The following is a 25,163-nucleotide window of genomic DNA, read 5'->3' on the forward strand; positions in this document are numbered from 1 at the left end:
ACCGAGGTCTTGAAAGTACTGGCCGAGGTCACGGTATTTCACCATACGGACCAACCTTAAGCTGGTAAATAATATATTTATTTTTTTCTTTACCAAATTTGAACAGAAAACGAGAGCACCCAAAAGGGAAAACCGAGTCGAGCCACCATTTTGAATCCTCATTCACGGCTGTAATGCAAATTGCTTCCTCCTCAGTACACAAGTGCACTTCCATGGCAGGAAAAAAAACTACATTTTGCTGCCTATGTAGTCCCCTATTTATACAAAATTGAGTCATTCAGGATTCAGCCATGTTTTTGCTCAGCGTTAGCAACAGTTACAGGTTTTTAGCTTTCTCCTGCAATGTTTTATTTCTTCTTCCTCAGGCAGGGCTCTACATTAACTTTTGAAACCGCTTGTCCTGTCGGGCAAGTTGAAAGGAAATTTACTTGTCCGAATGTGAAGTTGACTTGTCCGAAGAAATATTTGAGAAAGGGGAAAAAAACCCACAAACTATTTGTAACCCAACAATCTTTATGGCATTTGTTTCCGAATTCACAACATATGCGTAATATCTATGAATCAAAAGTAATCAATACTTGATATACTGAGGCAAAAGTTCAAAAATATAGTAAAACAGACTGACTGATACCATAATTAGGATGCAGTGCTACTGCACAGCAACCTATGGGCTCCCCTAGGGGAGCCCATAGGTTGCAGTGCAAAGCACTGCAACTATTGTTCTTCTACGTGTTTCTTCTTCTTCTTCTTCTTCTTCCGTATTCTTCTTCCTCCTACGCAAATTTTGATTTCAAATAACTCAATAACCATACGTCGCACACAGACAAACAATATATCAAAACATGCGGCTCGATCGGACTCGCTATGCTTTTACTTTTCTCTACAGAATACGATTTTTTTGCGACGTAGTCGCGAAAAAATCGCCCCAAAAAACCCCATTCATTTCTATGGAATTAATTGAAAAAAAAGCACTTTTTCAAACATCCACTGCTCTGGCATGCTTTCACCTAGAGACGTGATTCAAACTCTAAAACGTAGGAAAACTTCTCCTCTGTGGATCTGGCATTCAACTTTTCTGCTAGGTTCTACACTTTCGGATCAGTCCCGGCTCAAACGCCATGTGGGTTCCAGGAGAAAATCCGGCTTTTGAATGGGTGTCTATTGCGTTACACACCAGTGAAGCTCGTTAACCCTAGAGTGTAGACAGCTTGAAAAAAAAGGTCAAACTTTCTCACTTAAACTGTGTTTTCAGCCACAAATTTCACTCTACAGACATGATTTTCTCAAAAGTAGTAGGAAAACTTGTCCTGATTCACACAATGTGTCTAACTAAACGATAGGATTTACAGTTTTTGAATGAGAAGCCTCAAACTGAGAAGAGTGCAGCCGAGAGGCTTCATTGACACCCATTATAAACGGGACAGAAAAGTCACTCATTTTTAACTTGCTCTAGTGTCATTATTTTTAACACTACAGACAAAAAAATACATCATTTTATTCAGGAGACCCTTCTAGCGCTCACTGTGAAAGAATTTTGTGAATAGCTGCTTCCGTTGTCGAGTTATTTGTCATTGTTCGAGGCCTGGTCCTTCATGAAAAACGGCACAAAACTCCATACCTTGTGTGTCTTAGCTCATTGACACCCATTATAAAAGTGACAGAAAAGTCTCTCATTTTTAACACTACAGACAAAAAATTACATCAGTCTATTCAGGAGACCCTTCTAGCGCTCACTGTGAAAGAATTTTGTGAATTTCTTTTTTTTTTTGTGAAAAAAAAAAAACAGCCTCGGTCGGCATGACACTTCACCTTAGCCGCCCACTTTATTAGGAACACTTCTGTTCGTACATACAAACTACAAACACTCTTCTTAGAGTTTAGAGTTTATTTTATTTTTAAAAGTGACAGTGCACAAATTAAACATTATCCTTGTGGTAAGGACAGATGTCTGTCCCAGGTTATAGCAGTACATGCTAATTTCCGCCTGTAGTCACTTTGTTTATACTCTTGAATAGCTCTTCTTCATGACGGCTGCTGTCTCAAGCACACACATAATCATTGCATTGAAACATCATTGCGGGTCACACATTCACGGCCTGCAAACATGCGTGACCGAATTGCTTCGCGCACTGCATCCTCTCACAATTTCCCCCGGGGAATTGTCCGGTCTAGTTCACCAATTATTATGCTGAAGTTCAGAAGCAATATATTCCAATAGAATAGAAATTATGAACATAAAATTAAGAACAAAATAACTATACTATGAAATCCAGAAACACTAACCATTATATACACACAGATCAGTACTCTGCAGTTCAGTAACAAATATCACAAAAAGTAACATTATCATAAAATTTATGACTTGATGAGATACCACTAGTTTGGACAAGAGAAACAAACAACAATGCTACAAATAAAAACAACTGATAACAAAATTGACTGATTAATGCTGTAAATCACTGATTTATTATACACTGAAATCTAGTTATCAAATGACAAGATAATATATCTTATGAAAACCTCCACACCTCTATTGACTCACAGATGAATGGATACAAATAAAGTTTCTATTCATCTTCATCTATCAACCCTTTAGTTCTGCTCCATTAATTGGACTCCATCAATCATTAATTTATTTATGAGAAATTGAAAACCAGAAAATTAAAATTATATATATGTTTTCATTTTTAAATTATTAATTTTGAATATATATCCTCCACTGATTAATTATTGTTGTCTAATTATTCAGTGTGGCTCCTGTATGGTATTTAATGGTCAAAAAAAGATCATTTCAAATAATCCATAATTTATATCTAAATTATAGAGCCCTGTTTCAAATTCCTAAACTCCCATTATAATTAGTTAATTAATACAGCCGGTAACCTAATTAGCAGCCATTTGACAGCTTGGTATTTCATAGATAACTTTCCCTACTCCTACCTCACTCCCTGTCAATTCACACGCATGCAGGCGCACGTTCCCCGCCACACACGCTCGGCTATATAATGAACACCATCAACAACAATTCAAAGATTTGGAAATTACCACATACTCAACGTAAATATACAGTTGAATAATGATCCCGCCAACAGAAATGTCAACAAATCCACTTGTATGGCACGATTAAAACCGATCATAAACGACCGTTTACTTTTCAGCTCAAATACACGAAGCGGTATTGGCCGGTTTCGCAAGTGGAATGTTGTGCATGCGCACATCGCTCTTTCTGAATAGAAACATCCGGCAATTCATCAAAACAATATGTCGAGTGAGATGCTTCGGAAATCATGTGAATAAACTGATAAATTTGATATGTAACCCGAATATCGGCGTATTTTGGCACTTGTCCGATCGGACAAGTAACGGAGACGATGAACTTGTCCGACATTAAGTATCACTTGTCCCGGACAAGCGGACAACCGTTAATGTCAAGCCCTGCTCAGGGTAGTAAAACTCGCTTTCACTGTGAAGACTGTCATTATTACTATCCATGATGTAAAATTAATGCTATTCTCCTGAGAAATGCGAAAATAAATGTTGACAAAAATTGCTACCGTGTTTTGTTGTTGTTGTGAATGAGCGAGTCGCCAGAGGTCCGTAACCGGGGTCTGTATTGTAGGATATGGACCCGCTCACCAGCCAATCAGAACGCACGATTTGATGGAAACGGGACCACAAAAAAAAAATATAATTTATTGCCCTGCTTCAGTAGTATTTTTTTTTAATCCTATCGTAACTAAAAGCTGTTAATACAGACCATTTGAACATGGATTTAACTTACCAAGGCTGAAAAGGTGGTTTTTTTTTTTAAGCTGTCTTTTAAACATTCTAAGGCAAAATAAAAAATTGTTTCTGTAAAGGCTAAGTGCAACATGTCTATCAAAAAAAGATCATTGTAATCTTACAATATACCTGAAACCTTTGCTCTCCTGTTGAAGTACACAGGCACTGAAATTGAGCTCATAATCAGAAGCCTGTAAGTTCAAATCCCAGAGCCTTCAGAAAGCCCCTTGAGCAAGACCCTTAACCCACAACTTCTCACCTTGTCTCAGTTTCTAAATCACTTTGGATGAAAGCATCTGCTGAATTCATAAATGTAACTTGGATAAGTGTATTATAGGTCCTGGTGGTAGCTAGAGAATCAGGCAGCTGAAGCCGGGGTCTGAAAGAGGACCTTTGATCAAATTCTCCTTCTTTTCTGCAGCACTCACATCCAAGTGACGGACAGCGAGGGTCAGTCCATGGCCAGAACCTCGTGTGGGACAGAGGGCTTCCGTAATATAAAAAAGTCCACTCCAATTGCGGCCCAGACCACCGGCATCTCAGCTGCTGCGGTAAGATGTGTTCAGTCAAGATGAAATTGCCCCATTAGCTTGATCAAGTTTCCTAGCAAATTTAGCATCCACTTTATTTAGCATAATGAATGTTGCATAATGTACAATTTGCAGATAGTGTGTGTATTATATATATATATATATATATATATATATATATATATATATATATATATATATGGGTGATTCTATAATTTGGGGTACATTTCACCGTAAGAAAAAAATAAAAAAACATATTGTTTTTCAGTGAATCAACCAGTCTTACAAGTTAGCATAATCCTTCAGGGTAACATATCCAGTTGTTGCAAAGCTTAATCATTAACCATTTTTTCTAATTTTAATGAAATAAAATGTTTTTCCTTCCGAGCTTGTCAACTAAGTTACGGACAAACTGATATGATTTCAATCAATTTGGCGGAATCTTACACTTAAAGTAAAATTAGATTTGAAGACATATTTAGTCTTTTCTGCCAGATATACAATATTAAAAAAAAATATTTTATTCATTTAAATTTCCCCCAGTATGTAAGTAATTCGACTACAACTGTTATTAGGACCATGATTTTTTCATTTACAAAAATGCCATACCAGTCATTTTCACAATTTAAAGAAAAGGCTGCCAAAGTTCACAACTGGTCACATCTATACCAATCATCAAGTTATGTTATAGACCTCATTTTCATTCTTTTAACTTGACAAATGTAAGTGTAACTTAGTTGACGATGGAGGTAATGCGGTTGACACAAGTAACTTGGTTGACAGGACACATTAAACAACCAGTACCATGTTATTTTAAGGTAGTATGAAATTTAATGAAAGATCATTTAAGTAAATTCATAGGCAAGGTGATGGATAAAACAGTGACAAGGAAATAAGCAACAGTAACCATGTAACTGCAACTCAGTTACAGTAAAATATCAGTAGTAATCATCAGTAGAATCATTCTCAACACATCCTCAAACAGGTACCATAGCACATCCTCTCTGAGTGGCCAGGAGAAACGGTTTACTCCAATGTTACTCATGCACTTCACCCTGTACATGGGTTTCCATGATGTCCTGAATTATCCCAGGGTAAATGTCCCCTTCGTATCTTACAACACACCATTCTCCAATTAGATCAGGACCCCAAGGAATTTCACATGCTGCTGCTTTGTGTGTTTGAGGGACTAATGTAGCTGTGTGTTCAACATCAAAGGCAAAGTCATGTGTGCCATCACATCTGCATTCAAAACTTTGCCTAGTGGTACAAGGGCAACTGACATCCCGATACTGAAGTTTCGTCTTTCTTTCCCTGCTTTCCTTCTGCGCCTTCCTCCAATAGGCCCTCTTGCTTCTCTTCTCTCTCTCACTCATCATTCCAACAGTTTTCACCTTTCTCTGTGCCCTTAGCCTGTGCCATGCCTGTCTTTGCTTCTCCAAATATGCTGCCCTTCTTGCTGGATCAGCATCTCTTCGAGCCCTGTATTTGCGCTGTTTTTCAGCTGCTGACACCTATTTCAAATAGATTTCTCATCTCATTATCTCTAGCCGCTTTATCCTTCTACAGGCTCGCAGGCAAGCTGGAGCCTATCCCAGCTGACTACGGGCGAAAGGCGGGGTACACCCTGGACAAGTCGCCAGGTCATCACAGGGCTGACACATAGACACAGACAACCATTCACACTCACATTCACACCTACGGTCAATTTAGAGTCACCAGTTAACCTAACCTGCATGTCTTTGGACTGTGGGGGAAACCGGAGCACCCGGTCAAATAGATTTTAAAATACTAAATTAACTTGTATAGTGAAAAAGTAAGATGCACTCTATTAACTACAGTATTCATTGAGATAGGCAGACTGATAATGACAATGATGTAGTGAAAATTACTGATGTCAGAGAGCACTGGAGTTGCCTGTCAACTAAGTTACCCAGTCTGTGTAACTTAGATGACAGGTAACTTAGTTGACAATTTCCATGTTTTGTCTCATAACTTCCTTAGCTAATGTAGCATTGCTAAGCACATGGCATTTTCTTAAAGAGGTTAACAGCTTTTTTAATCAGGTAAGTTAATTAAAATATTGAAACATCAAAACCCATGATTATATGAGTAACTTAGTTGACGCTTAATTAATATGCTCCCAGACCATATGTAATTTTAGATCAAATATTGAAGAAAATTAGAGGAGACTCACCATGATGCATTCAAAATGCCCGCCAGAGAGGAAGGCGTCACCACACAGGGCTGGTCACATGGTGTTGGAGCAAACCATTTTTGGGTTTCAGCGAGGGAGTCTTGTTAGTAACTTAGGCCAAGTTTACATTAGACCCTATCTGTCTCGTTTTCTTCGCGGATGCACTGTCCGTTTACATTAAACCGCCTGGAAACGGGAATCCGCCAGCATCCACGTATTCAATCCAGATCGTGTCAGCTCCGGTGCTGTGTAAACATTGAGATACGCGGATACGCTGTGCTGAGCTCTAGCTGGCGTCGTCATTGGACAACGTCACTGTGACATCCACCTTCCTGATTCGCTGGCGTTGGTCATGTGACGCGACTGCTGAAAAACGGCGCGGACTTCCGCCTTGTATCACCTTTCATTAAAGAGTATAAAAGTATGAAAATACTGCAAATACTGATGCAAATACTGCCCATTGTGTAGTTATGATTGTCTTTAGGCTTGCCATCCTTCCACTTGCAAGTGGTAAGTGATATGCGCTGGGATCACACACACAGCGGCTCAGTCCCGAATCACTGCTCGTGCACTTCACTCGCGCGCTCTGTGAGCTGCGCAGGGCCGGAGTGCGCACCCTCCAGAGGGCACTCGCTGTTCAGGGCGGAGTGATTTGGAGCGCAGGATGCCTGCGGAGCCGAGCGTATCCGTGTATTGGTGTTGCTGTGTGCACGCGAATCGTGTATTGGTGTTGCTGTGTGCACACTAATCGTTTTAAAAACGTTAATCTGATGATCCGCTGATACGGTCTAATGTAAGCATGGGCTTAGTTGACATAAATTTTGCGGACAGCGGTAAAATTAATATTTTAAGTATTAAGATGTTAAAATGTAATATGAAATTATTATTTTCTGCTAGTACTTAACACCCTTAAGAACATTATAAAATAATATTATTGACTTTGATGTTTTTTAATGCTTTATTTTGAACACAAAATAGTGAAACAGGAAATCGGACATGGAAAAAATGAAAACTCTAAGAATATCATGATAGATTTTAATTACTAATAATCAAAAAATATGTTAAATGTTTTTATAGTTAAATTGCATGATGTGTATACATGCTTAAAATGTGAAATTCCAGAGAAAAAAAAGATTTTTAATAGTCAGAAACATCAGTAAACATCAGCAGACATGGAATGTACCCCAAATTATAGAATCGCATAGATAGATAGATAGATAGATAGATAGATAGATAGATAGATAGATAGATAGATAGATAGATAGATAGAGGCACCCTATTTTTTTTCCTCATACAAGCTTTGTTATAGATTTCTGTTTTCTGACTTCTACATTACTGAGTCAGTAAAAAAAAATGTAGAGTTCCAAACGTTCGTTTTCCAGCACAAAATTAAATGTTACAGAAAAAAATGTTTGTATCTGAGCAGCATACTCCATAAGAGAGCACTTTTCAGATTGAAAAAGAAAACATAATGAAGGTTGCAGGGTTTGGTGCAAAATGAAAAAGCAAATGTGACCATTAAAGTATCCAGAACAACTGTGGCTGGTTCTGTAAAACGCTCCATAAAACCTGTAGCTCATTTTCTTATCAAACTGCACTCATTGTACCTGAGACTGCTTTTTTTTATTTTTTTTAAAGCAAAGGGTCATCTCACACCAAATATTGACTTTGTTTCATTTATTATGGCTTAATGCTGTTTATAGTTTTATCTCATCTCATCTCATTATCTCTAGCCGCTTTATCCTGTTCTACAGGGTCGCAGGCAAGCTGGAGCCTATCCCAGCTGACTACGGGCGAAAGGCGGGGTACACCCTGGACAAGTCGCCAGGTCATCACAGGCCTGACACATAGACAACCATTCACACTCACATTCACACCTACGGTCAATTTAGAGTCACCAGTTAACCTAACCTGCATGTCTTTGGACTGTGGGGGAAAACGGAGCACCCAGAGGAAACCCACGCGGACACGGGGAGAGCATGCAAACTCCACACAGAAAGGCCCTCGCCGGCCACGGGGCTCGAACCCCGACCTTCTTGCTGTGAGGCGACAGCGCTAACCACTACACCACCGTGCCGCCCTTGTGGTTTTTTTTTTTAATTAAATGTTGAAGCATTTCATTTCATTATTTTTAAGCTATTTTTGGTCTACTGCATTTCTTTATATGTGTCTAAGACTTTTGCACAGTACTCTGTGTGTGTGTGTGTGTGTGTGTGTGTGTGTGTGTGTGTGTGTGTGTGTGTGTGTGTGTGTGTAAAATATAGATCATTTCTTAGGAATCAGTACAAAACAACTGAATGATCTCAGTGCAGAATAGTGCACAAGCAATACTACCGTATATTTAACTTTTTTTTTAATTCGTATACAAAACAATCACAATACAACTACACAAAAAAACAGAATTCAAACACAACACCGAATTTAAAAATGATCTCCTCAGTGTAGAATAGTGCACAAGCAATACTGTATTTAACTTTCAACTAAACCAATATGCAGTTCGGATGTAGATTTACTGTACAGGATTCTTTAACTTTTAATACACAAATAATTGTATGCATAATAGAAGATAGATAGTTCTGGTTCACTAACTTGATTGGTCGAACTGTGTTCCAAAAGTGATGATATTTCGCACATGGCACCGGGACGTTTCACTGTGTGTGTCAATCTGCTCATTTGTGTTCGCTCCATAAAATTCCACTTCATAGTTTGAAACGGTAGCTAGTGACATCATCAGAGGGCATGATACTTTTCAGGAGTATAACTTTTGACTTAAAATAAAATATAAAAGCGCGTCAGATGAAGATGAAAAGGAAGATGGGATGCCAATTATACCCGTAGCACCTTTAATAGGAATGTACAAATCAGTGTGAGCTATCCAGCTAGCCGGTGTGTTATAATGCGAGTGTAACTGTTTCAGGATCTATTTCCGCTAGAAATAAACAGAGCAAAAATAAACAGAACATTTGGCCATATTGTGTCCAAAGGGTCACTTACTCTATATTAATTTCTTGTTCATAGAACCGTTGTATAAAAGTAATATCACACTCACATTTGGTTGTGCTCTTGTACTGGATATCAGTACGGCTGTAATTAGCTACAGCCTCATGCCTACACCCAAATCACAGCCGAGTTGATATTCAGTTTAACGACACAACCGAGTATGATGTTGCTTAAAGAACAGCAGATGTAAACCTTTTATATTTGCTGTTGAGAGTTTGTGTAAATGCCTACTTTTGTTAAAGTCAGCCAGGATTGTTTTAATGCATTAGTGTGGGGACGTTTCACAAAAACAGAACAGAAAAAAAAAATCTTATTGTAGGCCAGGTGTAGCGCTACCTACATTTGCTATTGAAAAGTAATAGGGTCTTGTTAATTCTTTGTGTTTTTTCAAAACTAAAATTTGACACAACAGAGGAACTTGCTGTTTATACACTGTCCATTCTCTTAACTCTGATTTAGCAGTGTGTTGTCCACTGGATGGCGCCACTGTTCCTTTTAGTAATGTGTTGAGCCCATATGCTTTTTTTTTTTTTAATAGTTACTTAAGGCTTTAATTAAAAAAGGAAGAAAGAAAGAAATTTCACACACTATACTGTGAATTACTTGTTTATTGTTTATTTAGTTAATAGACAAGCACCACATTAAACTCAGTGGGTGTAGGAACCGATTGAATGAGGGATGTAAGAGGCATATACTGATTATGATGTTGTGTAAGGCAGGCACAGTCGTCTTTGCAGTATGCAAAAAATAAAAAAAAAAAGGAGTAAAGGTCATCGTAGACAGGGTGAGAAAAATGAAAGAAAATGAGAAAAGAGACTGGTGAAGGTGGAAAGACAGAAAGGAAGAGGGAGAATGAGCGGTGTACAGTAGGAGAAAATGAGGAAAATCTAACAAAGAGGAAAAATAAATCTTGTGAAATAAGCAGGTAGGCAGTAAAGGGGGGGAACAAAGTGAGAGAGAGGCTGGGCAGAATAATGAAGAGGAGAGAATGGGTGAGAGAAGGGGTGCATCTGTGCTGTGTGTGAGTGTAAAGCAGAGCTGCTGATTGGACAGATGTGGCACTCATGTGGACAACATCAGTGTCAGCTGGAGTTCAAACCAACTGGTTTTTTGTTGATTTACTTCAAAGGGAACCTCTCAAGTTAAAAGCAACTTATTTTACCATTTCTAAAATTTATCAAAACCAAATTCCTCTATTTTTCCTGGAAATATGTGTAGAATGGACTTTATGCTGAGCGTTTTAAGTGGACTGAGCTGAATAAACTCTGTTTACACAAAGTTCTATTGGTCTCATGAATAACGAGTTTTCTGAGATGGTTGTTATAATGGTCCAATTACATGTTCCTTTGTACCTACATTAAAATATTCTAACCAATTTAAAACCTTTGCATGATATATATATATATATATATATATATATATATATATATATATATATATATATATCATCATCATCATCATCTTTCCTGCACCGGTAGCCATGGTGCATGTTACACTGCCATAAGTTCGCAAAACATTCTGGGAATTAATAAGTTTAACTTGTATAGCGTATTTCTCGCACCCAAGGTCGCTTTATAATTACAAAAAAAAAAAAAAAATCCACCAAAAGGGGTCACGATGTGTAACTCCAGTGGTGTAGCTACACACAATCCCACCAAAAGGTGCATGAGGGTAAATCCCACACCGCCTGCACAGCCACCATGACTCCACCAGGCAACAGTGCTCGGAACACCACGTCATGGATCCAGAAAGCGAGCACAGAAGTACTGGGCAACTCCGATGTTAAAGAGAACAGTAAGCTCACTGCAGTCCAAAGCAGGCAGAACACGCATAACCCATGGCGGACCAAGGCCTGAGGAAACCAGTGCCCAAAACTGGGTCTGGAGCTACGCCACAACCGGCAGATAAAACATTCAAAGAAAGAACAAGCATCAAATAATACAAACACAGAAAGAAAAAAGAGGGGGAAGGGGGAGAGGGAAGAAAAAAGGAAAAAAAATTTCCACCTCTCCATTTGAAGTCTGTGTCTGAAAACACTCTGTTTCAAGGGCCATCTGGAGGGCTAGATGAGCAATACCCCTCGATCCCCAAAAGAAATGGGACACTTGACCCAACATGGGAATGCATAAAAAAAAGGCATGGGGACAAGTGGTAGGGCTAAGGGGGAATTGGGATTGGGCCTTTTACTGTGTGACTGTTGCTGCCTCTGGAGGCTCCTTCCATAAATACGAAATTAAGAAAACATCACCATATCAAAAATTACACAGATTTTATGTGGTGCACCTGCCATGTAAGTCCTCATGTAAGTTGATCCTATAGAAGCGATAACGTATAAGAATGACCACATTAATATAAACCAATGTTAGGTGGGTTTCCATTTTCTTGCTTACTGTGCAGTTTGATGAGTGGTACGGTGGTGTAGTGGTTAGCACTGTCGCCTCACAGCAAGAAGGTTCTGGGTTCGAGCCCAGTGGCCGACGGGGGTTCTTTGTGGAGTTTGCATGTTCTCCCTGTGTCTGCGTGGGTTAATTGGTGGCTCTAAATTGACCGTAGGTGTGAATGTGAGTATAAATTGTTGTCTGTCTCTTTGTGTCAGCCCTGCGATGATCTGGTGAATTGTCCAGGGTGTACCCCACCTCTCGCCTATAATCAGCTGGGATCGGCTCCAGCTTGCCCGCGACCCTGTACAGGATAAGTGGCTATGGATAATGGATGGATGGACTGTGCGGTTTGAAATTGCGAACTAAAAAACATGAAATTTATACACTTGAATGATGTGGCTTTTCAGATGATTCAACACTGCCATAATTAGCAAAATTGAAAATGACAATGTTTTTCTCAGTGAAATTACCATGCCAGCACTTATCAGGTCTTGGAGATCCATCACCATGTTTACTTGGAATGACTATCGTGAGTGGTGAAACGCTAGCTTTAATCACATCATTTACTGGAAACACGGACCATTAGCAATTATTTTGTCACCTTTTTATTTTAAAACATTCCTTCTATTTTGTGCAAAACTGCAACAGAAACCCATCGACTGTCAAAGTTACTGTTGAAGAGAATCAGTCAACGCCTTCTGACCAATCAGAACTGTGAACTAAACAACGCTGTGGTATCAATAACAATTACTCAGTAATATATTGCACAGCAATGGCACTGGACTTTCTGATTAAGGCTTGTTTTCCTCTTTTGCCTCCTTGTGAGAGGATGTGTTTCTCCATCTATTATAGTCGGTATGATTTTCCTCAGACAGAAGTACCTCAGCCAACTTTTTCAAATGTGCATGTTTTTTTTTCTATCAAGATGTTTCCTGTACGTTGAATTTATTCACTCGTAAATCAGACAATTAGGCCGATGGACAGAAATATCATTCATTTATATTTATCCTTCACCTTCTGAGCTACCTCAGCGGCGTGATCATAATTTCATCAGCGTCTGCGGCGGGGGAGTTAATGAGAACCCCACACTGCAGCTCCACAGATAATAACTGCATGACTTTATTCTTACAGCCCTTCATTTACTGTGCAGACACAAGCAGCATTGTCTAAATCAGTCTTTTCCCCCAAGCTCTCACAACTCCCCCCCATGGCTTTGTTTTGCTCCTGTCATTTATTAGCCGTTAATAGAACAAGTGCCTTACTTTGTGATTTGTTTCCTTGTAACAGAAGGCACAGGCGAAGGGGGTGACCTTTGTGCGTGTCATAGTCAAAGGACTTGGTCCAGGGCGCTTGGTGAGTATTGCTAATTCTGACCTTGATTTAGATGTGCATGTATAGGTTAACTGTGTATGTAATTTTCATATAACTCAATAAATATAGGGCTGTGCCTAGTGATGGTTAACTGGGTTACCATGGTAACAACCCCCAGTGATGGTAGAAACTTGTTTAACACAGGTTTAAAAAAAAAAAAAGATTAATGAGAATTGTAGCGAGACACTAACTAGTATTCTCACATGTGAATAACCTGTAATTGTGTTAGGTGATGTCATTGCATAAATTAATACTATATCTATTGTACCTAGCTTAGAGAAATTGAGCCGTGCTTGTGAAAGCGCTTGAAATGGCAGGGCATTGTGTGCTGTTATGGTAGTCAGGCATCATACCTAGCCTACACACACATCCTGTCTTCTTCAGTAGCCTAGGTTATGTGAACGTAAAAATAAAATGAACTGTCCACAGGTTTGCCATCTCTCGCAGACCTGAGCACACAAAGCAGTATCCATGAGCATGGGCTTGAAAAATGTGCTCTGAATTCCATGCACACAAAAGTATTTACAGGCGTGGAGCACTGCAGAGAATCTGTCACATGTGAGGACTTGAGTTATGTGAGCACTGAGACACGTGTGCTTAATTATCCCTTGTTCACCAGAGTCTATGCTTTGCTTGTGAGTCAGGTTAATTAAAACCATGTCCTAAAAATTCAAAAAGCAATTAAGTCATCTTTATTGTAGTATTCTGACAATTGGTGTTTAAATAGTTGAGGAAAAAGTTTGAGCATGCATGGTTTTGATGTGATGTTTTTTTTTTAATCATCACTTTTTTATTATAATAGCAGGTATTATTTTTGTTTGTGTTTAGTTGCTGCTGCTGCTGGTGTTGTATGTAAATACTTTGCTTAAGCATTAGCTTAATTATTTACCATGGTTATCCAAATAAGATGTATGGGTCTTTCTATCATGTTTCTATCTACAGTGCCAGTCAAAAGTTTGTACACCCCTATTCATTCATAGGATTTTTCTGTATTTTGACCATTTTCTACATTGTAGAACAATACTGAAGAAATGATCTCATCTCATTATCTCATCTGGAACATGTATGGAATTATGTGGTGCACAAAAAAAAAGTGCTTAAAAAACAAACCAAAATATGTTTCATATTTTAGATTCTTCAAAATGGCCACCGTTTACTTTGATGACGCTTTGTACACTAGAGCGGCGGCTACAATTATCGACACCTTAACAAGCTTTTGGCCGTTGCAAAAGTAGAAGAGAGTTTCAGTACATAAATTGTGCATGAATAATTACTCAAACTGCCACTGGGGAAAAAAAATGAGTTGATTCCTGATTTGTATCAGATCACGTTCCACAATTATCGACACCTTTTCATAATTATGGACATCCAGTTGATTATTTATTAAAAAATCAGTATGTGGTATTAAGTTAACAAAACATAGTTTTTATTTAAAATTTGTTTTACATAGACTTATATTTAGTACAAAATATCTTTTATAGGTGGTGTAGTGGTTAGCGCTGTCGCCTCACAGCAAGAAGGTCCAGGTTTGAGCCCCGTGGCCAGCGAGGGCCTTTCTGTGTGGAGTTTGCATGTTCTCCCCGTGTCCGCGTGGGTTTCCTCCGGGTGCTCCGGTTTCCCCCACAGTCCAAAGACATGCAGGTTAGGTTAACTGGTGACTCTAAATTGACCGTAGGTGTGAATGTGAGTGTGAATGGTTGTCTGTGTCTATGTGTCAGCCCTGTGATGACCTGGCGACTTGTCCAGGGTGTACCCCACCTTTCGCCCGTAGTCAGCTGGGATAGGCTCCAGCTTGCCTGCGACCCTGTAGAACAGGATAAAGCGGCTAGAGATAATGAGATGAGAATGAGTGAGATAAATATATCAATGTTGGTGCTTACGTAAATGAGGAAGTAATTCTAATGTTTGTAAACAAATGAACTGATAATGTTTAACCTGTGTCAAATCTTTTTGTTCCGCTTTCTACCCACTTTCTAAGTATTTTTGTAGATGACATTTTGTTAATCATTCGTCGTTGTTGTTGTTGTTTGTATTAATTTCTAGTTTTGTAGTTTACCAATAAATGTCAACAGGCGGTTGAGGTTGTAACCACATGAAAATCCAGGTCAAAGGTCGCATGTAATTCCTCGAACCAAAATCTACAATGTCTACTAATATTGTAATATGTGGTAGGTATTTAGAGCAAACTGCAAAAAAAAATTCTGAATGGAATCGAAAAATCTAAATATTTCATGCCTGTAATTTTTATATGCTAGGAATTTAATTCTGGTCTAATTCTATTTATTGCAACAGGATTCCAAATATTCTATAAACATTCCATTCTGTTATGAATCAGAAAAAAATTATTATAAATCACAGCACTTTTATTTTTTTAAAGTACTTCATCTACTACAACAATGTTACTTAAAGATCGATCCATAACAGTTGCAAATGTCACTTAATTCCACAGGGTGTCGATAATGGTGGACACCGGTGAAAGTGATCACTATTATCAACACCTCACGTTACTTCTCAAAGATGCGTTTAGATACAAAATGGCGACTGTCAAATGAAAGAGTAAGAAACAAAGTAGGTTTCAACAAGGATATCATGAAATATCGGTAAATTTGATCAGTAAAAACATGTCCATGATCTTTCCACCATGCTTACCTGCAATGATAACATCCGGGTTTTCCTCAAATTGCTGATCGTGCTAAAAAAAATTCCATCTCAGGTAATGAGTGGTGTCATCAGATGACAAGATCAAAGGGCGAGGGGGGGTCTTCTGGTTGATTTAATTAACCAATAACTGTGACAACTGAATCTCATCTCATTATCTCTAGCCGCTTTATCCTGTTCTACAGGGTCGCAGGCAAGCTGGAGCCTATCCCAGCTGACTACGGGCGAAAGGCGGGGTACACCCTGGACAAGTCGCCAGGTCATCACAGGCCTGACACATAGACAACCATTCACACTCACATTCACACCTACGGTCAATTTAGAGTCACCAGTTAACCTAACCTGCATGTCTTTGGACTGTGGGGGAAAACGGAGCACCCAGAGGAAACCCACGCGGACACGGGGAGAGCATGCAAACTCCACACAGAAAGGCCCTCGCCGGCCACGGGGCTCGAACCCCGACCTTCTTGCTGTGAGGCGACAGCGCTAACCACTACACCACCATGCCGCCCGCAACTGAAACTCACCTTTGTAAAATTGTTTTTTATTGGTAAATCTGAAAAGGTGTCAATAATTATGGACTGTCGATAATTGTAGCCACCGCTCTGTCATTTGTAATTTGTACACAATCCATCAATTTCCCCATGGGTAACATTTATTGAAAAATGTCACTCAGTGCCCTGGATGTAGTTCATATGAAGAATATGAGTGGCATATTTCCCAGTAAAACACTTATGTCCATATAATATTTATATATCAAACTTTTGACTGGAACTGTAGCTACATTTGAAAGGGCGCCTAGCATATGAGCTGAGTATAGAAACATAAGGATAACTGCTTATATTATATCCACATTCACTGGATATGAGCAATCGCATGCTCTGATTGGCTACTACTGGGCTATCAGCTCATATACCATGAGTAGAGAAAAACAAAATGGCGGAGCATGTTGCTGAACCAACCAAGGATGAAATAAAAACTCGAAAAGAAAAAAACCCAAAAAATACAAAAAAGCAACAAAATATGGAATGAAAGTATTTGATGGTAAAAATGAATCTTTTTTTTAAGAATTATTATTATTATTATTATTATTATTATTGCGTTTTTCACAAATTGCTCCTGTCATTTCGCTGGTTCACGTTCTTAAAGCATCAAAATTTGTTGAAATTTTTTTTTAGACTGGTTCAAAAGCCCAAAGAAGTTTGAAGATTACATAACTGAAATGTCCAAGGAAGAATTAAATAAATGTCTAAAGTTATTCTATACCTCAGCAAGATGGCACTTTCTACAAAAAAAAACCCCACTAAAGTCAATTCGTGCACCCATCGATAAGTTTTTAAGAAGTCCGCCTAAATGGAAATTATTTTGTCGGACTTTTTGTATAAAGTTTTTATTTATTGAATTTCCAAAAAATAAAAATGTTTTGTTTCTCAAAATCCAGTGAATGTGGATAGAATAAAACAATTATTCCACTCAATCTCGTCATAGATGTGTCATAATGCAGGCACTTATGGATGTATGGGCAGAAGAAATAGAGAAACAAACTGATAATGAAGCCAAATCGAGAGACAGAAATTGTGGTCGTACACTAGCGAGGGTCAGGCGATCGGCAAACAACTATGAAGAGGCGAGATAAAGAGCGGAAACAAGAAAGGGCAGGAAAAGAGTCAGAGAAATAAGGCTTGGTATGTACTGGGAAGAGCAGAACAATACTTCACACTGAAGTGGCGTGTGTGTGAGGCTCAAATGGAGAGAGTGGTAATTTTAAGGAAATGAGTGTCAGCTGTGTTCAAAACTCGGGAGACCGAGGGCGCTGTGAGACTTGGGAGTTGTAGTTTGAAGTGTCCGTGTTTGTAGTCAGGGTGTTCTCAACTGATTCACTGACAACATGGCTTATAGCCAACTCAGCGCTATGTGCCTTGTTGGCTATCAGCTCATGTACAACTCTGATTTCGTGGAATAACTGTTAATTATACCAAACTTTAGTTTCAAACCAAAACCAATTGGTCTATAAGGGACAGAATTGAGGTGTAGAAATAAGCATTATACTGTCTAATACACCAACGTGCTAGCGGTTGCTTGAGGACATGAAGGACATGGCGAGTGAAACCTGGTTTGATTTAGTGGATAGAAGAAGAAAACAAACCATATAGCAGTCACAGCAACACCTCGTCAGCTAAGACATGGCATTAGTTATGGCCTTGAAAATGAAGGAGAGCTCTATAGTAGTTGGATGTTTTACCTGAGTGCCAAGGATTTATGCAGAGGTGGGGTAGGGGGTGTTTTTGGTAAAAGGAATGAATAAAGAAAGGAACGAGGAGAAAGAAACTGAATGTACATTTTTCAGTATTGGCTTGACAAATATTTGGACAATAATGCTTTCACCAGATCCACAAAACTGGAATGATGCAATGATTTTCAGGCTTAAAGTGACTGAACACCTTTAAATTAAAGTAGTTGTGTTCACATTGAATGAACCTTTTAGAAATATTTAGAAATTATTCATGTTCTTATGGATCAGTTCGTAGCTGTTTTTATCGGTCAGGTGTGTTTTGCTGTGGTTGGCACTCACAGTGTGCATGAGTCAGTACTAACCACAAGCAAGTTTCTGGCTCTGTTGTTGACGTCCACCATTAGATAATGTTTGCGTATTTTGCTGCCAGTAACTCATTTCCATTGAAAAGACTTTTTCAAAAACCTGCCAATCGTGAGGTCAAAAACATTTTTCAGGGTGAAGCAGAACAGCATTTATAATCAGAATAAATTAATTGCCGAAGTCATGGTAACATAACAGGTTTTCAGAACTGACTGTGAAATCAAAGAGAAAGGATCCACTGGTTGATCTCAGTAATTAATCTTTTAGAGCAGGAGTCATCAATTAGATTTGACCCAAGTCAAATAGTAATGTATTTCAAATGAGTACCAACATTCAGTGGAAGATTATTACACTTCATTCATTCATTCATTCATTCATTCATTTACAACGTTCTACTTTGGGTATCACCTAGCTGTCTCTCTATATCTGCCTGCATAAGGTTAAACATGTGATCTGAATTAAAACCACTCTTGCACCGTAATTGTTTCAGAAACCACTGCTGCTCAACTGGTTTTAGTGGCGTTCCCGCGTGGGCCGAAGACCTGTGCGAGCAGTGCACGGTACCTAAGAAAAAAGGGTAACAATAGGTATCAAAGTGAATTTTGAACGTCGACCAAGGTGAAGGTCAATTCCGTGCTCCGTCCTTCCGTGTCCGCCTCGATTCTGATTGGCTAGTGATTGCTCCATTACAATAGCTTTCACAACGCTAATGTGAAATCTGTTCTATTTTCTAAAGTTTTGTTTGAAGTCCGAGCCCAGCAAGACGAGCAGTGGTGCGATCCATAGGGCTGGGATTTTCCCTAGTTGTTGAGTATGCGTTGCGGGCACGTCAGGGTTTTTCATCCTATGGATGCTCGCTCGCATCTCTAACTGAGGATACTATATGATACAGTGAACGTACTGGTATTGATTACAAAAGCCTGAAAAATTAACTGCTAAGTGCACTAGAGAGCGACATTTAATGTGCTCCTATAAAAAAAAAAAAAGAGCACGTCCTAGTAAAAGTAAATGTATATCTATTAACTTTAAATTACTGCGTTCAAATACACTGGTGTAATATAGTTATAATATCTGTAGCCAATATAATTTATCGATAACATGTTTTAAATTTTATCCAAGTTTATTTCGTATTTTTCTGTTCCTTACTTAATGTGACATCATATTGAAGCTAGTAATTGAATTCACGGCCACACATTGAGGTGTGATAAATGAGGGCTAAAAATTGGGAGCTCTGCTTTTAGGCAGTGCCTAAATCTATATATTACAAAATGTGTCAGAATGAGATCTGCACCAAACTCTACGGATATGCTTTTACCTTTCATCACCAATTACTCATGTTCATGCCGCCTTGCTGTTTTTGGGTTGGTTGTTCATCCATTCCTCAGAGATTCTCATTAGTGTGATATCCCAAGAACTCATGAGTGAACGTTTGTATGATTTATATGGAATGATCTTTGTAACCAGCAGGTGAACTGTTTACACTTTGGAATTGATCCAGCCAAGGTCACAGCAATGTCAAATGTCTGAAAGAGTTTTCTTCACTAGCTTCCTTCCTGTTTAAAGGGCTGATGACAAGAATATGACTCTATGCAATTTCTTAAATAAACTATACAACATGGCAAACATGTTAGATTTCTGTTATAATTACGTGAAAAGAAGCTGTTGTTACGCAAATATCCAACTTTTAATTGCACAGCGCAAGAAAACTGGGTCCGTGGCTCGCGGCCATGTTGTGACGTCAGCGGAAGAACACGCTGCGGTTCACTGGCTGTTCTACTCTGGTTCTACTCAATGGAAATGGCGCATGAAAACGCCGGTGAACTCTCTAGTGCTAGCTCTTCCTCTTCTGGGAGTCTAGAATTGTGTTGATCTCTTCCAAATAGAATCTATGATAGTCTACCCTCTTTACCCTTTGCCTCTCATTGCTAGGCGGCAGTTACATGAAAGCCGCAAGCTTTCACAAGCAAATACATGACTGATATCACGCCGACTTTATGATTACATTTATGATTATCATGTAGAATCTATAGCTCTACGTACCTTTATCTTATGTCATTTCACAACACATGTTCTGACAGGAGGACTGTCTTTGGATCCGGCATAGCTACTAGTAGAGCCCCTCCGGAATACTGGCAGTGTTGCCAGATTGGGAGGTTTCCCGCCTAGTTGGGTGGTTTCAAGTGCATTTTGGTGCACTTGAAACCGCCCAACTGGGCGGGAAACCTCCCAATCTGGCAACACTGTTTAGGCACTGCTGATGGTAGTAACACACGTTTGTGCTGAACTGAACACCCAAGAGATTCTTTTAAGCTGGGAAGGGTGTCAAAACAATCCAAATCGAAGTGTTCAGAGCACAGGACGGATGTTGGTGAGGGCTCCCACTTGTCACGAGTGCGCCTGACTTGCTTCACCCACTTCGCATGCAGCTCGGGATCTCTGGGAAACTTGAATAAACTTACCCCATCCTTGTGGGTTTTGGAGCAAAAGCCGGCAACACAACGCAAAGGCATAATAACTATATGTATAATAATGTCTAATAAAAATACTAATAATGATAAACTGAACACCTGTCGCATCAACAACAAACTGGTAAGTTAGGAGGAAGGTTCTTTCGCTGACGTCATATAGCTCCTCCTCCTCCTTCATCTCCTGGGTGCTGCAGCCCTGTCAGATTTGCCCAAATAGCCGCGTTTAGCGTTTATCATCATAACTTGTAAAATAGGCGCCTTCGTGAATTAATATATGGATCATCGGGAATTACTTTTTATGTTATAAAACATCGCCAAAGATGTCAAAAACGTGTCATCAGCACTTTAAAATGTATTTGAAGGGTATTTCTGGCATACAAATTAATAACAAACGACTACACTTGTTGGGAGTGGAGTCATCTCCATTATCAAGTTGTAACGGCATTTGTCCGTTCCAGTCTAATAGCTGGAGCTAACGTTTTTGTTGTTCACATTTTGAAGGAGTATGTTTTTCACTTACTCTAATGACATCAGCTGTGCACACACATCCACAGCACCTAACTCAATATTTAATAAAATGTCACACACACAAAAAAAAATTGATTGGGGAGATTTCACTCAAATTAGATGCTCCTGGTTATAGTTAGAGGTGGCACTGATCCAATTGCTGGGTTTCAGTCACGTGACTTTTCTTAGCAGTTTTATCGGAAGTGAAATAGCTGGTGGTCTGAACGGCTGCCGTAGTGCAAACAACTAGTGAGACGTTATCAGAGTACGCTCGTAATCTAGAAGCCACTGCTCGCTTTTAGATCTATTCAGAAGATTGCTATGTGCAATGGAATCGACCCCTACAGTCTGAGAAAGAAGGATTTGTCATACGAGCTCGAAAACTACCCTTCAGTCGAATTCCCCGACATCTCGAACTATCTGGTGTTGCAGACGTCCTTCTACACCGCAAAACAGATGAAAGCGTGGAAGAGTATGGAGGCTTACAACTTTTTTTGTATGTGGCTGGGTAAAGGACCTTGGTATCAAGTCGCTGCCAAATGAATCCTGTATTGTTTTTGCCCATGTAAATATGGTTTGGTTTTTTTTAAGCTTTTCGTTCACGTCTTTACAACGAAGTGCTGCAAGTTGAAGTGTAAACAAACAACAGTTCGCTTGATTCTCCCTTGTGTTGGCTCTTATCTCTCAGGTAAATCATTCACAAAGATCATCAGAAACCTCTTTTAAAGACCTGGATCTTAGTTAAACAAGACGGAGAAGTGATCACGGTGCATTGTAACTGTTTGGCTGGGTAAGAATTTTGTCGCGACCTTCATGCATATGGACTTTGTGAAGAGTAAACAAAGAAACAGCTGGGGACTTTAGCGCTTCGTGATTTTAAAAAAAAAGTAACGTAAAATAATGACACATAGCAAGAAAAGTACTTGGAAAACACTAAGGACATAGCTGAGAGGGAGATACAAACCATTCACCAAGTGATCACTGCAGACTCGAGCATGCTTCGACTCGGCTCCCTTCGATTTCAGTGAGAGGTTCAAAAGCCACCTTTCTCGACATCTTTTTGTGAAATCCTGTGTTCGTTCACCCTTTTTTATTAGTTCACGGGGAACCCTGAAGAAACTTTTATCAGTTTCATGGTTTGATCGATTCGAACAACTTAAAACAATGCAAGCGTAAGGTATTTTTCATGCAAGCAATGTACCTTCTCCATATAAACGCTTTGTCAACTGAGCTTTGGTAGACCACCAGCTAAAGTTTTGAATAACTAATGAGGTGGATGTGATGTCACGTGAAACCCAGCAATACCCAGAATTGGTTTCAGGTCAACACCAGCAAAAAATGCTGGATGTTTGTGGGAGGAAAAGAATGAATTCAATATGTTGTTGTAAAAGATGGTATTGGATTTGAAAAAGGGATTTTTTTTTAAACCTCCACTAAGGTGGTTATGTTTTCAATGCAGTTTGTTTCTCTGTTTGTCTGACTAAGTAGTATTGCTCAAAACATACCAACAAAATTTTTGAATGATACTTGATGGGAGGGTGTAGCATGGACCAAGGAAGAACTCATTAAATTTTGTAGCTGATCTGAGTCATGGGGCAGATCCACAAATTTAGTTTTTGCTAATGTTGCAAGATACGGTATTTGGCCTTGGCGGAAGTCTGCACTCAACATTGCCATAGACCTTAAAATCCAGTTGATGGCAGTAGAGTTCGGTAGTGTCAAGATATATCCAATGTAGAAATACGATCACCCCATATCACAATCCACATTTATGGAGACCAGTAATTCTCTGTGATACCCATGTAGGCACATAATTCTAATAGTTTTAGCAGTATATCCAGAAATATAAAGTGGTTTGGGTTGCAGATTTGCATCCCATTACAAGAGTTGACTATTGTCCTTGGTGGAGGTCTGCACTCTTCAAATGCCCTACTAGTTTTGGAACTGAAAAAATTTGCATATAAAGAGATTTGATTTGTAATTTGTGTTCAGATTGATGTATACTTTTTAATATATATAATATTTAACCAAATTTTTTTTTTGTCATGATTTTATATATTACATGAAATAAAAAATGTTGGCTGGATATCGATATCGGCTGATACTCAAGGATTCCGTGTCTATGTGGTATCCTATAATCTCTATTGGTCTAATAAAGACTCTTGTACTGAAGGAAAACTCCTTCAGACAATAATCTGATGCATCAGGAACTGAGCTGGTGCACCACCAAACAAACATTTCATAAATCACAGCAGCCTGATTACAGTCTCATAAAAACACCCCTGCTTGAGCGTCAGAAACCTGTGGATGTATTAGGATATTCAGGAAACTGAAGGTTTTGGGGGGGATTGGTTTTAGTTTGAACTCCAAAGCGTACCACCATCTGTGAACCATTGCTTGGGCATGTGTAGCTGCCAGTGCAGTTGGCTTGTGACAGTGACAGCAGGGTGAATTCTGTAGTGTCTGGAAAAAAGCTTGTCTGCTCATGCAACAGGACTGTGATCCAAAATGAGTTCCTGAAGAGGAAACAAAGGTGTTCATTGCTGTGTAATAATGAATGTCATGACATCCTTCGACATCTTTGAGATGCTCATTTGTTTTTTTTGTCCTTAATTTTATTGACTCAGTTGATATTTGATTTGGTTAAAGATGCATTAATTGAGTTCTCAGGGGTTCATATTTGGGATGCATTAAATGCAATGGGTCTTTTTGGTGGTGGTGGTAGTGAAAGGAATTAAAGTGGTCTGTATGTCAAGTGAGAAATTAGCATGATACAAAAGTGCCTGTTAGAGCATTTATTATTGACATGTTTTCCTGTGCTGACTGCTGTTTTCTGGATAAAGCTCATGGGTGAGAAGCCATTTAAGAATGTAAAAAAAATTAATAAAAAAGACTTTGTACTGAGCTAATGTTTTACCATATATGTGTGTAATGTGGAAAATCACGAGCGATCGACATGCTAACTACAACTACGTAATTGTCCGAGTTACAGGGTCTCAATAAACAATATGGCCACCACATGCCAATCAATCCCAGTGGGGTAAAGTTTGGTTTACTCAAACAGCTGTAACTCAGGACTGATCATGAAATTCGAAAAGGCATTTTCACGCCAAGATTCTAACGAAGGCCTCAAATTCTAAGTGAAAACAGACAATTCATTTTTTATCAGGCTGCATAATCTCTTGGTTTTTCCTAGTTGTGATTGCATTGTTTAGACACGAGAGGGCAGTAACGTAAAATAGCAGGAATACGTGTGACTTCACCGTAGACAGCAGTAACATGGCATTAAACAAAAAAAAAGAAAAGAGCTAAAATGGGAAAGAGCTGTTGTGCGTTTGAATGTACAAACGAATTTAATAAGAAGTCAGAGATATCTTTTTACTGATTTGCCGAAAGCTAAAGAAAAGAGAAGAAAAATAGTAGGTAATAAAATGTTCCTAAAAGTTTATGAAGAAAATGCCTATTAGTCATGAACATTTTTCATTTTTAATGAAGGTAATATTTAAGCTAATAGACTATTATACTTTTACACATATGGGTAAATAATTATTGTTGGTTATTAAGAAAATGATTTTTTTTTTTCTTTATTTAAAGAAGAGGGTTAAAAAGGGGAGGGCTTAAGTTTAAATAGTTTTTTCTCAGTAACCATAAGTCTGATCAAACTCATGTTTG

General features: G+C 38.9%; 2 protein-coding genes across 2 annotated transcripts in view; both read left to right on the forward strand.

Moving 5' to 3' along the window:
• kif7 (kinesin family member 7) overlaps window positions 1-25,163 on the forward strand; it is a 208,171-nt gene that overhangs the window by 86,665 nt on the left and 96,343 nt on the right. The gene's annotated exons all lie outside the window — the stretch shown is intronic.
• mrps11 (mitochondrial ribosomal protein S11) overlaps window positions 1-25,163 on the forward strand; it is a 48,234-nt gene that overhangs the window by 15,864 nt on the left and 7,207 nt on the right. The window contains exons 4-5 of the mRNA XM_060940468.1: window positions 4,205-4,334; window positions 13,179-13,244. Of these exons, the coding sequence (XP_060796451.1) occupies window positions 4,205-4,334; window positions 13,179-13,244 (196 nt within the window). The remainder of the gene's footprint in view (window positions 1-4,204; window positions 4,335-13,178; window positions 13,245-25,163) is intronic.

The sequence above is a fragment of the Neoarius graeffei genome, chromosome 15, assembly GCF_027579695.1.
Source record: "Neoarius graeffei isolate fNeoGra1 chromosome 15, fNeoGra1.pri, whole genome shotgun sequence".
NCBI lineage: Eukaryota > Metazoa > Chordata > Actinopteri > Siluriformes > Ariidae > Neoarius > Neoarius graeffei.